Source organism: Nymphaea colorata, chromosome 1, assembly GCF_008831285.2.
Source record: "Nymphaea colorata isolate Beijing-Zhang1983 chromosome 1, ASM883128v2, whole genome shotgun sequence".
NCBI lineage: Eukaryota > Viridiplantae > Streptophyta > Magnoliopsida > Nymphaeales > Nymphaeaceae > Nymphaea > Nymphaea colorata.
Genome location: NC_045138.2, coordinates 3491421 through 3504641, shown reverse-complemented (window position 1 = coordinate 3504641; position 13221 = coordinate 3491421). Strand labels below are relative to the sequence as shown.

General features: G+C 39.2%; 1 protein-coding gene across 4 annotated transcripts; it reads right to left on the bottom strand.

Moving 5' to 3' along the window:
• Window positions 1-4366: 4366 nt before the first annotated feature.
• On the bottom strand, window positions 4367-8737 carry LOC116247162 (protein NRT1/ PTR FAMILY 4.4-like). 4 transcript variants are annotated; one of them, XM_050075969.1, is made up of 6 exons: window positions 8708-8737; window positions 7875-8040; window positions 6693-6910; window positions 6045-6485; window positions 5732-5868; window positions 4367-5594 (listed from the first exon to the last, which is right to left on the bottom strand). In XM_050075969.1, the coding sequence occupies exons 1-6, from the start codon at window positions 8720-8722 to the stop codon at window positions 4712-4714; spliced, it is 1860 nt and encodes a 619-aa protein (XP_049931926.1). In that variant the 5' UTR covers window positions 8723-8737; the 3' UTR covers window positions 4367-4711. The 4 variants fall into 4 exon arrangements, with proteins under 4 accessions (XP_049931926.1, XP_031475218.1, XP_031475138.1 ...); XM_031619358.2 differs by lacking the exons at window positions 7875-8040; window positions 8708-8737 and adding an exon at window positions 7097-7826; XM_031619278.2 differs by lacking the exons at window positions 7875-8040; window positions 8708-8737 and adding an exon at window positions 7050-7069.
• Between the last annotated feature and the right edge of the window lie 4484 nt (window positions 8738-13221).

Here is a 13221-nt window from a genome sequence, read left to right as displayed (position 1 = left end):
TTGTTCATCGACTCCCAAAGTGGCTAAACTTCATCTTTGGTACTTTGTCATGAATCCCTCCTGAGACATTTGGTGACAAACACGACTTGTCCGGGTTTGTCTCATCAACTATTTAGTTAATATCACAGTCCAAACTTATACTTGATTGGGTCTTAAGATTGAGGTTGCGAGTGTGACTTAATGATCGCATGATGGTAACAAACACATTTTGTTGTTGAAATCTTATGAGGTTGATTTTTGCTCTGGATTTTGCATGAATTGAATCAAATTTAGAATTAATTTTTCTCGATTTTGCTATGGTTTTGATGTTTTTGGTTCGTCCCTACGATCCTTATACATAGTAAAAATTTTGGGAGTTAAAAAAAAATCAAGGATATGTTCCCTTATTATATAGTATAACAAAGGATAGATATTTAAGATTGTTAAATTTATCCATACTTTTTTACCGAGCCATTGGTTTCTACAGTTGTGGGACGTTGGCACATCAGCAGAATCACAGTCATGGAGGGATATAACTTTCAAATCTAAATACTGGAAGAAAATATACTCTCTCGCTTACCTTCCTGCCATAACATAAATGGTACTACCATCTCTAGTCCTTGTAACTTCATGCTATTATTCTTCCGCCACTTCCATCTCTTAAATGGGAATCTGATCCCGTGGCCAACTTAACAGTGAAATTCTTGGGGACATCACAAGCACGCTGCCACGACATGAGCAGGAGAGAGAGAGAGCATACTTTAGCTCACCATGGACATGTAGCCCACCAGCAGAGCTACCATGTGGGCAACTACCCACCCCAGCGACTAAACCTTTGTAAAATTTTTATTTTATCATGTGTTGGACATAGGTTTAGCCATATGAGGTGCCCACAATAGATCCAGAGTGAATGTTTTGTAGTTTTACATGTACCAAATTCATTGCAATAATAAGATGGATCAGTGCCCCTCAGCTCAAACTTTCTACACAGAAACCAAACCTCATGAAGAGAGAGAAGGTGAACATATCAAATCCCAAAGCTGGTTAGTTATGTGCACAGACTTATGCACTGTGTGTCTTTCTTATGTTGCCTGCCATGTAGTTTCAAGATTGGGTCACCAAATCAGAGTCAACGGACGCCGTCAAATCACTTTAAAACTTAGAAGAAGTAAGTGCCTCGCCATCTTTAATGCACGATAAAAATGAGATCCATCCCGGGGCGGAGGGAGGGGGGGAGCCGCCTAGGCCATGGCCCCACCCCCAACCAAATGAAAAAAAAAAATACCGTATAAAAATTAGAAAATTTTTTTTGCTTCCATGTATTTTTCGAGTGGGAGTTGAGTTTGGCCCTACCCAAATCCAACCCACAAAACTCAGCCCTCATTTAGTCCGCTCTTGAAGAAAATCCTTGCTCTTCCCCCCTAGATCCATCCATGGTTGGTTAACATGTGTTTGAACACATGACCTCCTTTTATTGATACGAAAAAATATTTACCCCGGTAAATATTTCAGCCATTTCACAATTAATGATCTGTGCAATCAAACGTTACGCAATAACCGTCATAATGCTTACGATCCCTTCGTACACAAAGTGGCTCATAATCATGTGGTGCTTGAGATGACTATGAACTTTCAAGCACGGTACCATTTCGGAGAGACAAGTGTTCCAAACATGAACAAGATATGAAGACAGAGTAGTATAGTGCAGTCCTAGACGTTGTAACCTTTTTTTCTTTTTTTTTTTTTGCCGAAAGAAGTTCACCTCTGCATTTAGGATGTACTTCTTTTTAGCTTAGAAAACTAAAAGGGTTCTTTGATACAGCGGCGAAAAGCTTCTTTCATATGCTAATTGAAGAGGTGAACTGGAATAGTAACCACATTTGCAGAGGCCATGAGTACAAGAACATTCCACAAATTTGACCACATGGGTGCAGTTTAAAATTATACCATTTCTTTGCTTCTTTAGTAGGAACCCACTTTTAAATCATCTAGTCCCAGGGCATGACAGGCCATTTGAGAAATTTGAAAAGTTTATGGATCGTAGTTATCTATTTATATTTTCAAGCATTGATAATTTATTGAAGAACAACATCCAAGAGCTTGCTCTTGAGAAGGACTTCATGCTTGGTGTATCTGAAAGATCTGATTTACCCTTCGGGGCAGCTGAGAAACCAATCTTTCGACTGTTAAGCGTGGACTGGCTTTTGTCTCATATTAGTCTTAAGTTTGTGTTAAAGGTGTATTGTGAGAGTCCAACTCTCAGTTAGATAGAAAAACAAACATATAAAAAAATTAATAATAATTCAGTTTCCCATTCCATTTGTAGGTAAGACTTTACTTTGCTAGAGAGAGAGAGAGAGAGAGAGAGAGATCAGAAATGCGGGTTCATCAACAAGGTTTGGGAATTTCCAGATCCCTGAAGATTTCCGGATCAAACAGGTAGTAGCCTCTAGCTATTATACGTTTTAGCAACTTGCGTTGCTTGTGACTTGATTTGCTTCCAAGTCATGTTTTGTTTCCAAGTATAAAAATATAGATGAAGTTTTTGGGTCCAAATCTGTGCATGGCAACAGGAAGAATGGGGTGATTTTTATAGTGGAACAAATGTGAGAGGGAAAGAGGGTTTTATGGCTTCGTGCCTAGCTAATGATAGGTCATCTGACGGTATTCTGGGTACCATGTAAACTGTCATTTGCGAGATTTTGATGGCTTCCTGCCTAGCTAATAATAGGTATGGTGGTCGAACTTTAAGTACCATGTAAACTTTGTCATTTTGAAACCCAGCAGATCATGAAGTACACTCATTATGTTAGTTGTCGTTGAAATGTTCAGATGAACCAAGTTATTGATGAACCTGGTGATTTTTTTTTTCTTTTTTCTTCGATGCAGAATCTAACCTGACGTGAATTATCCCAGCAATCTCAACAAGGTTGAAGATATAAAGAAGTTTGTATTCTTGGGCTAAAAACACTTTGAACCCCTTCCTGTTTTCAACCGATTATAAAAACGAAAGCTGAAAAACTCATAGTTGGTTGACCAAGAAAAATTCATATGCAGGAGAACGCCGGCCTAAGGCTGCTAATGACTAATTTAGATTAGGTAATCTTTTGTATCAGCTACAGCCTTTCATTGAGTCGTCACTTCATTTCACTTGTAACCAACAAAGGAATGAAAGGACCGAGCGTTTCATGAAAAGGTGCCTCGTTTTATGCTGTTCTGAGGTCGTGAGATTACTGCTTAAGTCTCAGGCTCTCAGCCTACTCATTCGGACGTGATGTCGACCAAACTTCGACTGCAACTCTTTGCAATCCCGCAGCTTTATCTCAATAAAGGCCATTTTACTTCTTTGTTGGCGTTCAGGAAAGTTTTCAATTATCTGGATAATCCAAGAATTTCAAGCCAATTCAGCGCCTCTTCTGTCAAGACTTACACACTTTTTCCTGAAAATTTAATAGGCATGTGCCAGACGTCTGTTTCAGGTTCCTGATTTTAGATTTCAAACTAGTAGATAAGTTTTGAGTTTGTTAAAATTCTTTAATCAATGGCCCCACACTGAGTGCCTTGCCGAGTCACAGTTCACGAACTTAGATGAGTTCCTCGTGATTTCGCTTTTATGAATAAATTCTTGAAATCAGGAAGATTTTCATGCCTAACTCAGTGACATCGACCTGAATAAGAATGAATCCACAGCGACATCTTTAAGAATACGTTCTCTTGCACTTTTAAAAAGTAAAAGTCACATAAGCATGTGATTAGTTCTCTTGAATGCAAATTTGGATTCCAATTAATAAGGTGAGATATTGAGCAACGAATTTGAAGGCACAAGAATAAGTGAACTGAAAAAGTGACTTATTCAATACTGCTGCTCTGTTTTCATGTGTCCTTGTGACGGTATAAAGATAGGCATATGAACATCATTCCTTCAAAGGTAATTTTACTACAACGAGGCCAAGCAAGTCTGTGCTCTGTAACTTTTTACTTGTACTACATTGGAATGCATTCAGAAACTGTGTTTTTTAAAACCCAGTATACTGGAAAATCATATATAAAGCCATCTGATTCTTTCACTACAGTGCCAACATCTGCAAGCCAGTTGAAGTCCTCTGTTTCCACAAACGACTGAGAATGAGGAATTGTGCTTCCAACGGTGCAACTCCTTGGAAGGAAATACTTGTTAAAAAGACGGATTTTGGTGAGTTCTTTACCTTCTGAAGTGCATGACACGACAAATTTGATCATTAAGAAAAGAAGGTTTCCTCTTGGAGATTCATAAGCCCATTTCCAGTCTCCTCCCTCCTAATGCTAAGCAACAAGTGGGAAATTGTGAACTGTGTCCAATAGTCAATTTTACTTTTAGGCAATTAATGAGAGCATGTAATGTCAACCTCACCATATCTACAGTTTTTCATATTAAACAAGATATGTTGCTCACCATGATCATAGAAAAGGCAATGGCATGTACAAGACAGTGGGGAAAAGATCAGAATAAGAAAAGAAAGGCAAGAGAAAAGAAAAATGATGAAAACTTAGGTTGGTATGAACCCTAACATTCTCTTTTACTTTTAATTACAGTGGCCTCGGCAGGCCTTTTCACATAGTCAATTATTAAAAAAGGCAAAAAGGGGTCATTTTCAACATAGTGGTTGTGTATCCAACATGGACATTTTCTTTACTATTTTGTCCATACAATAGTCAATAGGGGTAGAAAGAATAAGCAGCGGACTTAAAGATGCTAAACTATAGTTTCATCTCCAATGTTCTTAGAGGACTTGAACTTAGTCTCTTCTCCACAGGGATCATGCAGTTGAGTGGGTTCCAGAGTTGGGTTGTAAACATACCACCTAGACCAAAATATATAATTGAAAAAATTGATCACGCTTAGTACTGCAAGAAGCCAATAGAAAAGGTCCAGTCTGTCCTTGTTGAGGTCGTTCTCTGACAGCCACCCTTTGTGAGATAGGCCTGAGGTGATCTTATTCACAACAGAAACCAGAACTGAGCTAAAGAAGAAGCCAAATGAGTATGAACAATATGTCATGGCAGTCAAGAAGGATTGCATCCCTGCTAGAGATTGCTTGTAGAAGAACTCAATTAGCCCAACAGCAGTGAACATCTCAGAGAGTCCAAATATGAGAAACTGTGGTGCAATCCAGAATATGGATATTTTCTGGTTAGAGAATTCGGCCATTTTCCTTCTGTTGTTCTCAACTAGAGCCGCTGTCACCATGGAGAAAGTTGCAAGGAAAAGCCCAATGCCTATTCGTTGCAATGGTGAGATACCAGATTCCTTGCCGGTGATTCGACGAGCAAAAGGTACAAACAGGGCTTCATAAAGAGGCACGACGAAGATGAGAGTAATATATGGGATTGATTGAAGAGAAGCAGGTGGGACTTTGAAATTCTTCGTCAGCTCTGTGCTCATGGCACTCCCTTGTTTCACTGCAAACGTCTGGAGCTGAGCAAGAATGGTGTTGAAAATGATAGTGCAGGCAAAAATTGGGATTACAGATATGATTATTTTCACTTGCTCAACTTGAGCTACTGTACAGAGTTTCCATGGGCTCTGCTTCCTCGTAATCCCATCTTCTGTCATAATGCATGCCTTGTCCAGAAACCTGCAGTTTTGCAAATGCCAAACCGTTAGTTCCAACTTCCAAGTACACAATAAAGTACTTGCATGTTATATCCCAACTTTCACTACATCCATCATAGATAAATACTAAGGAAGAAGGTACCAAGAATCAGTTTTCACCTGAACTTTTCTGTATGCATCAGGTGCCCTGCAACTGTACATGAGTTGAGATTGAGAACATCACTTTTATTTCCATGAAGAAGCTCTGGTTTAGATGGACAGACTTGCTTCCTTTTCGTAATGGCAGCTACAAATACCTGACATCATAAGGCAAGTTCCATTAATACAAAGGAAAAGGGAACGTGCTGTTAGCTTCGAATCTTTAGAGTATATCCTGCTATATATATTTCGGATTCTTTTGCAGAAAAGACTTAGAAACATCTCCTCTCTCTCTCTCTCTCTCTCTCGCATCATATGGAGATTGAAGGCATACCTGCGCAATCGGAGTGAATATGCTGCCTTGAGGTGGTTTGTTTCTGTAAAAGGTAGTGCCACATATTAGGCTAACCAAGGCCATAGCCATCACAGCCCCGGAGACTCCAAAGCCTATATGCATGCCTGAATGAGTCTGAACCCACACAAGGATGGTAAGTGCAATGAGCTCGCCAACGCAGAAGCTAAAATATGCAGCATTGAAGTAAGATGAGAGCTTGCTAGACTGTTTAGGGTCATCTCCAGGAAACTGATCTCCCCCATGAGAAAGCATATTTGGCTTGACACACCCACTTCCCAGAGCTACCAGGTATAGTCCCACAAAGAAGATCAATGCCTGGAAACCCTTGGCTTCCTGACACGAGTTTCCAGCAATCCTCATATTGCAGTCTGCTGGCCTAAGTTGTGGCAAATGAGCTTGGACAGAAAGCAAGATAAATCCCTGTAATCAATTCATTTAGTCTGTCAGCATCGATCTTAAAGTCGTCACACCAGACCGGTATGACCCATCAAAAAACTTTTATTTTTAGTGAATTAAAAGCTTATAAAAAATTGCAGGTCAAAAGCCTGCTTGTTATGAAATATAAGGAGAATTTTTTCATTGTTTTCCTGATGGGATAAACTAGAGTATGGAGGACGAGGCGCTTACGGAAAGCTCTATAAATCCGAATATGATGATGGTCCAAAAACTTCCGAGGTAGGAGTCAGAAAGGAATCCACCCAACAGGGATAGAAGGAAGATGGTGCCCACAAAATTTGTCACTATGTTAGCAGATGTTGAAAGGGGGAAGTGCATCACATCGAATACATATGTGATGAGATTGTTGCCCACAGCTGCGATGGCCATGATCTCAAATGCTTGAAATCCTGCATAATCACATCAAAAGGAGAAAAGAGAAAACGTAAGATGCAGCATCAAATTGGAATTCGAGAACCATCAAGCAAGGAAAAGCAGAGAGCGCTGCATGACAACAAAATTCAAAATTTGGAAGTCAACTTGGCTTACGAATTGAATCTCAAGAAGACTTTCAGAAAACCACACTTGGAAGATACCAGTAATAATTGACAAAGTTTGACTGAAGGCGAAGCGAAAGGGAGAAAATTCCTAGTGTGCAGAACACCATCTTTCTTCTTCTTGGCGGTCGATTGAAAATTATAATTGGCAATAAAACTAAAGTTCTGGAGTGAAAGAGCAGTTTATATGATGGCAAGGAAAATAGAGGAAGACTGTATAACGTCCTACCAGTGTCACTATGATGGCAGGAGTTTTAGAAAAGAAAACAGCTAGTTGAAAAGTTTCGTTGAGGCTCAGGCAAAAGAAAGACAAAAACAGAGAAGCATGGCGAAGCTGAGAAAACGACTCTTCATGAGAACTGAGAAGACCAATCAAAAACATTGCTGCTCTGCTTCTGCCACCCTCTTAGTTCAGTGTCAAATCAGAGGTGGTCAATCTTTCTGGCATTTCGGAAACAGATAGAGTAAACAAACTCTATGGAGCAAGACTTTGTTTTAGACTCTCGAAACCATTATAGCCTCATCTACGCAAAGAGAAAAATTGCTTTTGACACAAATCGGATAAGTCAAACACAAGCATACGGATTAGGCCGAAAGAAAAGGCCAGCTGAGAAAGTGCAGTTTCCTTGGAAGTTCGATTTTGCTTGGACAATCATAAACTGACCAAGAAATCCAACTGGAGACAAGACGGAAAAATTAGCTCTACTGCCTCTCTTCTTCACTCATGCCTTTGTTTTTCTGCATGACATGCCCACAAGGCCAAATCATATTTGAAAAGCAACTATACGAGTAACAAGAAAGGAGTAAGAAGCAAGACCAAGAACGAAGATTGCAGCCCTCATTCCACCATGGCTGGGCTTGCAAGGTCTGCCTTTCCAATCCACGGAATGATTAAAGGAAAACATGGACAACCCTCCTCCTCCTCCTCCTCCTCCTCCCTTGACGTTCACTCTAGTACTACTGGTGTTGTCATGATCCATCTTCTGACAATGTGAAGGCATTTGAGCAACAAGTAACCCTTTCGTTATTAAAAAACAACAACGATAGCAATAATGATCCTTCCACTCAAATTGTAATACGCTAGCGAAGGTGGTGAGCTTATAAATAGAGGCGAAATAAGGGTGAGTGGTTGGGCACTTTCTGAGGTCATGATGGCCATTCCTACTATTGAGATAGTGCAGGTCACTGTGGGGGGGTCAAGAGTGTTGTGCCCCCAAGTGAAGAGTTGTGCAGGGAACACAAACTTGGTCTCCCACACAAAAAACCAAAGCAGAGGAGATGGGGCACACTCGGCCAATTGTTTATTGTTACTAAGCACAGTCCAAAAAGAAAAGGCAAAGTTGGGAAATATAAAACTGTGAACCAAAAGGAAGCAAACGACAAAATGATGATGCGCTCAGTACCCTGTAATTCAAGAACAGCAGATGACCCCAGCAGCCCAATCTAAGGATACCATTTTTATCAATAAGCCTCTTGAGGATTGTGGTATTAATTATTCAACCGTGTCTTGTCTTATGTTCTCAAAAGGTGGTTTTTTACAGAATTCGATGCCGCTGCAGCCTGATTTATAGGACAATCCACCAATCGACGGGAGAAGCATTAATCTCGGGTCCTAATTAATGCTCAAAAGGAAAAACGAAAAACTCTGACCAGTAAATGCTTCATGATGACAGGCAGCAAGCGAAGCATCCATCTCTCCTCTCTGCTCAGGTTTTTCATGCATTCAACATGTTTCTTTCTCCTTAGAAAGGAAAAACAAATATTTTACAAAAACTGCGTTTGGGGCGTTTCCATGACTGCTTCCTTCTTGGATCTTTTCTTTCCTCACCTCAACCAAAATTGGTGACTGCTAGTGGAATCCTTTCCTTTTTTCCCCTTTTTTCTTTTGTATCCACCTTCCAGGAAATCGTCTCATTGCTGACAGCATATTGGCAGCCCCTGATTGGCAAAAAGCCCCTGGATTTCCCCCTGCTTATTAGGAACGTCATTTATCTTCAACCTTTACGGCAAGGAATGCCTTTCGGCCTCGATTTCAACTTTCTTCATGGCAGGTGACAAAATCGACCGCCAGCATTTCTATTAACTCAGCAAGGCACGATGACTTCATAATGAATTAAGAGTTGGTGTCATATTAACATATTTGATGTTAACGCTCCATCCTTAACGCCTATTCGATCATCGGAAATTCGGAATGCACGTAACTGATAATCGTTTATACGTCATCATATTTTGGGACTCCCCACGAAAACATATATCTCGAATCTACATGCATGGATGAGGCTGGAAATCGCATGCAAACCCCACATCAGAAAACTACAAATCTCTCGCTCTCTCTCTCTCTCTCTCTCTCTCTCTCTCTCTCTCTCTCTCTCTCTCTCTGGCACATGCTGTTGCAGATGTGAACAAATATCTGCCGCTTGATGAGAGTGGCATCGATTCGAACACCCTAATAGGCCGGATCCAGCAGTGGTTGATTTAATTAGCACCACTCTTTATTCTGGTTGAGTGGCTGGCTTCGACGTGAACCTGCTTTTGGCTCTGCCATGTTGGAAGAAGCAAGTTCAGCAAAGCTTCCTTTGCCTTTCAAAAAGCTGTTATCTTGCTGCTACTAAAATGAACATTAAGCTGAGCGATCTGCAGCTCTAAGCTAATTAAACCATCACCTTATATGGACGCGAAATTGAAGATGCAAGATCCGATTTCTTAACAAATTTCTACCAAGGAATGGTAAACAAAGATAGGAGACAAGTGCGCCAATTAAAGCATCCCTGCAGCATAACCTGGACTGAACAAAATTAATTTGATTTTAGCTTTATATATATATATATATATATCTGAGAGAATGGGAGGAATGGAAATCAACAGGCTGCCTTTGTAGCCGGATTATTACTTTTTTTCATTTTGTGTCGTTGAAAACTGTCACAAAACGTGTATTTGCAACTTGCAGTTGCTTGGCTGCAGCTTTTGACGGTGAAACACAATTTTTTGCAACAGTTTTTAACAATATAGAATAAAAAAATAACTATCCAGCCATAGACGTAGCCGGTTTATTTCAGTTTTCCTACATGTACAATTGTTCTCATAAGTTATCAGTAACTAATTTTGACAAAAATCATATGGAAAGGAAGACTGTTTGAACAAAAAGAAAGAAAAAAGAGAAAAAGCATAGCCCTTTCTTGAAGCACGTGTGCTGAGAAAAAACGCGGTCTTGGATCGATGCCGCACGCCAGCAAATCCAGATTTTTGTGGATTTATCTCGTTCATACTATTAGTAGTTATGCTTAAAGTCCAGCGAAGGAATCTTGAAGATTTAGAAAATCAAGATGTCTAATGGCATCATACTGACGGCCAAGGACACATTCCAAGTGCCGTAAGGCCCTGTATATATGTGTTAAATATCTCTTAGACTTAACGATAAATATATGAATTTTAGGAATTAGTTTGTGCATATTGATACTTTATATTTCTTTATATATTTTGAAAATATGAAACATAGCCTGGGCAGCCGGTAAGATGGAATTATTATACTATTATACTAGCATATGTGCATTGGGACGACCCTTAACCTTAGAAAAAAAGTTCGTTTCTCACTCAAACAAAGGTATACTTCTACTTTTCCGGACTGTCGCAGTCATGAAACAAAGTTAAGTACCTTCTTGTCGAAATTTCCTCAGCAACCTAAATTTCGTGGTTGATGAAAAAGGTTGATTATTTTTCTATTAAAGATCGCACACTAGAAATATCATAGATGTACCAAATATGAAAAATCAATAAAAAAAAAAAACATTTGTCAAATATACCCACATGTTTATCTGTAAAATGTAATTAAAATCATATGTAGTATCGTTTGGTATACAGGTTAATGTACTTCGAAAGGGGCATGCCTGTGTTGGTTTTCACAATTTCCGCAAATGAATTATCAAATATATCAGACAAATGCTCCTGTTTGTGAAGGAGGACAGCCGGAGATGAAAGTTGAAGGAGACTTCCGGTCTAGAGAGATCACTAGAAGACACATCTTGCAGGTCGTCTTGTCAATTCAGATAAAGTAAATGCATGGGAAGAGCATTTCTTCTTTTCTCTTTCTTTTAAACAGAGAAGAAACACATGCACATCATGTAATCAAAAAATAAAGTCATGGTGTCGTTCATGTATATCCAGGCGTTCTGTTCTCTGGAAAGAATAACATCTGGGACGTGATCTCTATGTTCCAAAGCAATAGCATAATATTCTGTACCAAAATTGATGTTTTCCCAATATATAGATAGTTTCTTAGTGCAAACAACATTAAATTACTAGGCTTTATATCGAATTATATAGGGGTTTATGCTGACTAGGGGACAGCCCACCAACGCCGTCTGATCATTCTATAACCCCAGTTATTTTCTTCTTTTGCATTGAAAAGCAAGCTTCTTTCTATTGCCCTCCTCCCCACCACCCTTCCTCCTTCTCTAAAGGGTATTTCGGAATCTTAGACTTCTACGTTAGAAATTTTCTCCTCCATATGATCTTCCTTCAAATCGATTGTCCAAATGATCCCTATCAAAATCTAGCATATGAGGACCTACCACATCCTCATTCGTTAATTCTAAATAAATCAGAAGGCGGAGATTAACTTAAAAATATGAAACTTAAATTGTTTTTACAAAAAACTGGAATACCCATCAAATAAGGCAAGCCTTATGACCATCGAAGAAAATATACGTGTTTTCGTCTTTCAAATAAACACGTCACTAAAACCACCATATCGGTGTGTTGGAGGTTGGATGTTGTCGGATGAATAAAAATTTAAAATCTACGAGTAAATACATTATAAGCGGAAAAAGTTGTAGTCATGTCTCACGATGGTATTCATACATAATTCATATTTTTCTAGACACATTTGGAGAGATCTCTCTCTCCGTATACAAACGAAGCTATGTGTGTGCGTGTGTCTGCTGCTTATACAAATATAAATAGTGAGTGTGTGTACGTGTGCGTTTGCGTGTGAATGAGTGGTTATTGTTCCAATGATGAAGCCTCATCTCCTTTTCTTTGTACCTTGAGTTGCGTTTCTCCATTCACCTGTGTAATGCTTGCATCTTTTCTTTAAGTGGTCGTTTTCTTTTGCACGCACTTGCCCACAAAAGTTGGACGGACAACCAACTCTTTGAGCGGAAGTTGAGTGTCCTACTCTCCTACCCATCTAGATGAACTATTAACGCATCACAACACCAGCTCTAGAGATAAAGCCATTTGCCGAGATCATTCCCGGACTTCTCTCTCTCTTTTTCTTCCCGTAGTCTTTGGAAAGATGCAGCACTGTGCATTCATTTCATCTCTTTTAACAAATTTGTTCTTATATGTCATGCAACAGTAATGACAATCTATCACCCAGTTACTTCGATCGATGGCTTTAGTTGAAGAAGCTAAAGGTGATGAACGGACCTTCCGCATATGGTTAATCAGAAAGCCTGCGAATTAGGCCAAAAGAACGAAGATAAGTACTCATGATGAGGAAGAATATCAGGAAGGTAAAAAGGAACGTTAAAAAGAGGAAAGGTACTTTCCATATTAAACCAGCTTGGCTCAATTCCCTTGCACTTTGATAGATGGATTAACTCAAAATAATTATACCAATCAAGTTACAAAATCTTGAAGCAGTGTCAAGAATTGTTGAGACTAGATTGGGAGTGTGTCTTATGTCATACGTACAGAGAAGATAATATGTGTGCGAATTTTCTTGTTTCATAGATGTTTCAATGATCTTGAATGACCATTCTTACCAATTCACTTGGTCATTTGCATCGATTGATTGAGGATGGTCTGATTGGTGTAGCTTGACCTCGTGCTATAGTTAATTAATGTGGTTTTAAACCGCTCCTATGTACCAAAAAAAAAATAATCAATAGTAAGGAGACGAAAAAACAATTACCCTTTCTATACTTTATGAATTATAAGTGTTCGAGTAGTAGTTGAAAACTAAAGGGTAGTTTGACAGCAAGGACACTGAGTGAATTTGTTCAATGAATCTGCCCTGAATATTGAAACAATATTACTTGCCATCAAATCAAACCCTAAACGTTTTGGGCAGCTCATCTTCCATCAGTTCCGCCCCACCCTTAAAAGTGCAACAGAAATTATTAGATAAAACCACTTTTATATAACGTTGTTTAGTGAAGAAT

What these genes read in the sequence shown, in the direction of transcription:
- LOC116247162 (XM_031619197.2), bottom strand. Translation starts at nt 8,058, where the DNA reads ATGCCTTCACATTGTCAGAAGATGGATCATGACAACACCAGTAGTACT. An exon ending in TCGGATTTATAGAGCTTTCC is followed by an intron (nt 6,486 to 6,692) that starts GTAAGCGCCTCG and finishes AATTGATTACAG; the next exon opens with GGATTTATCTTGCTTTCTGT. An exon ending in ATGCATACAGAAAAGTTCAG is followed by an intron (nt 5,595 to 5,731) that starts GTGAAAACTGAT and finishes GCAAAACTGCAG; the next exon opens with GTTTCTGGACAAGGCATGCA.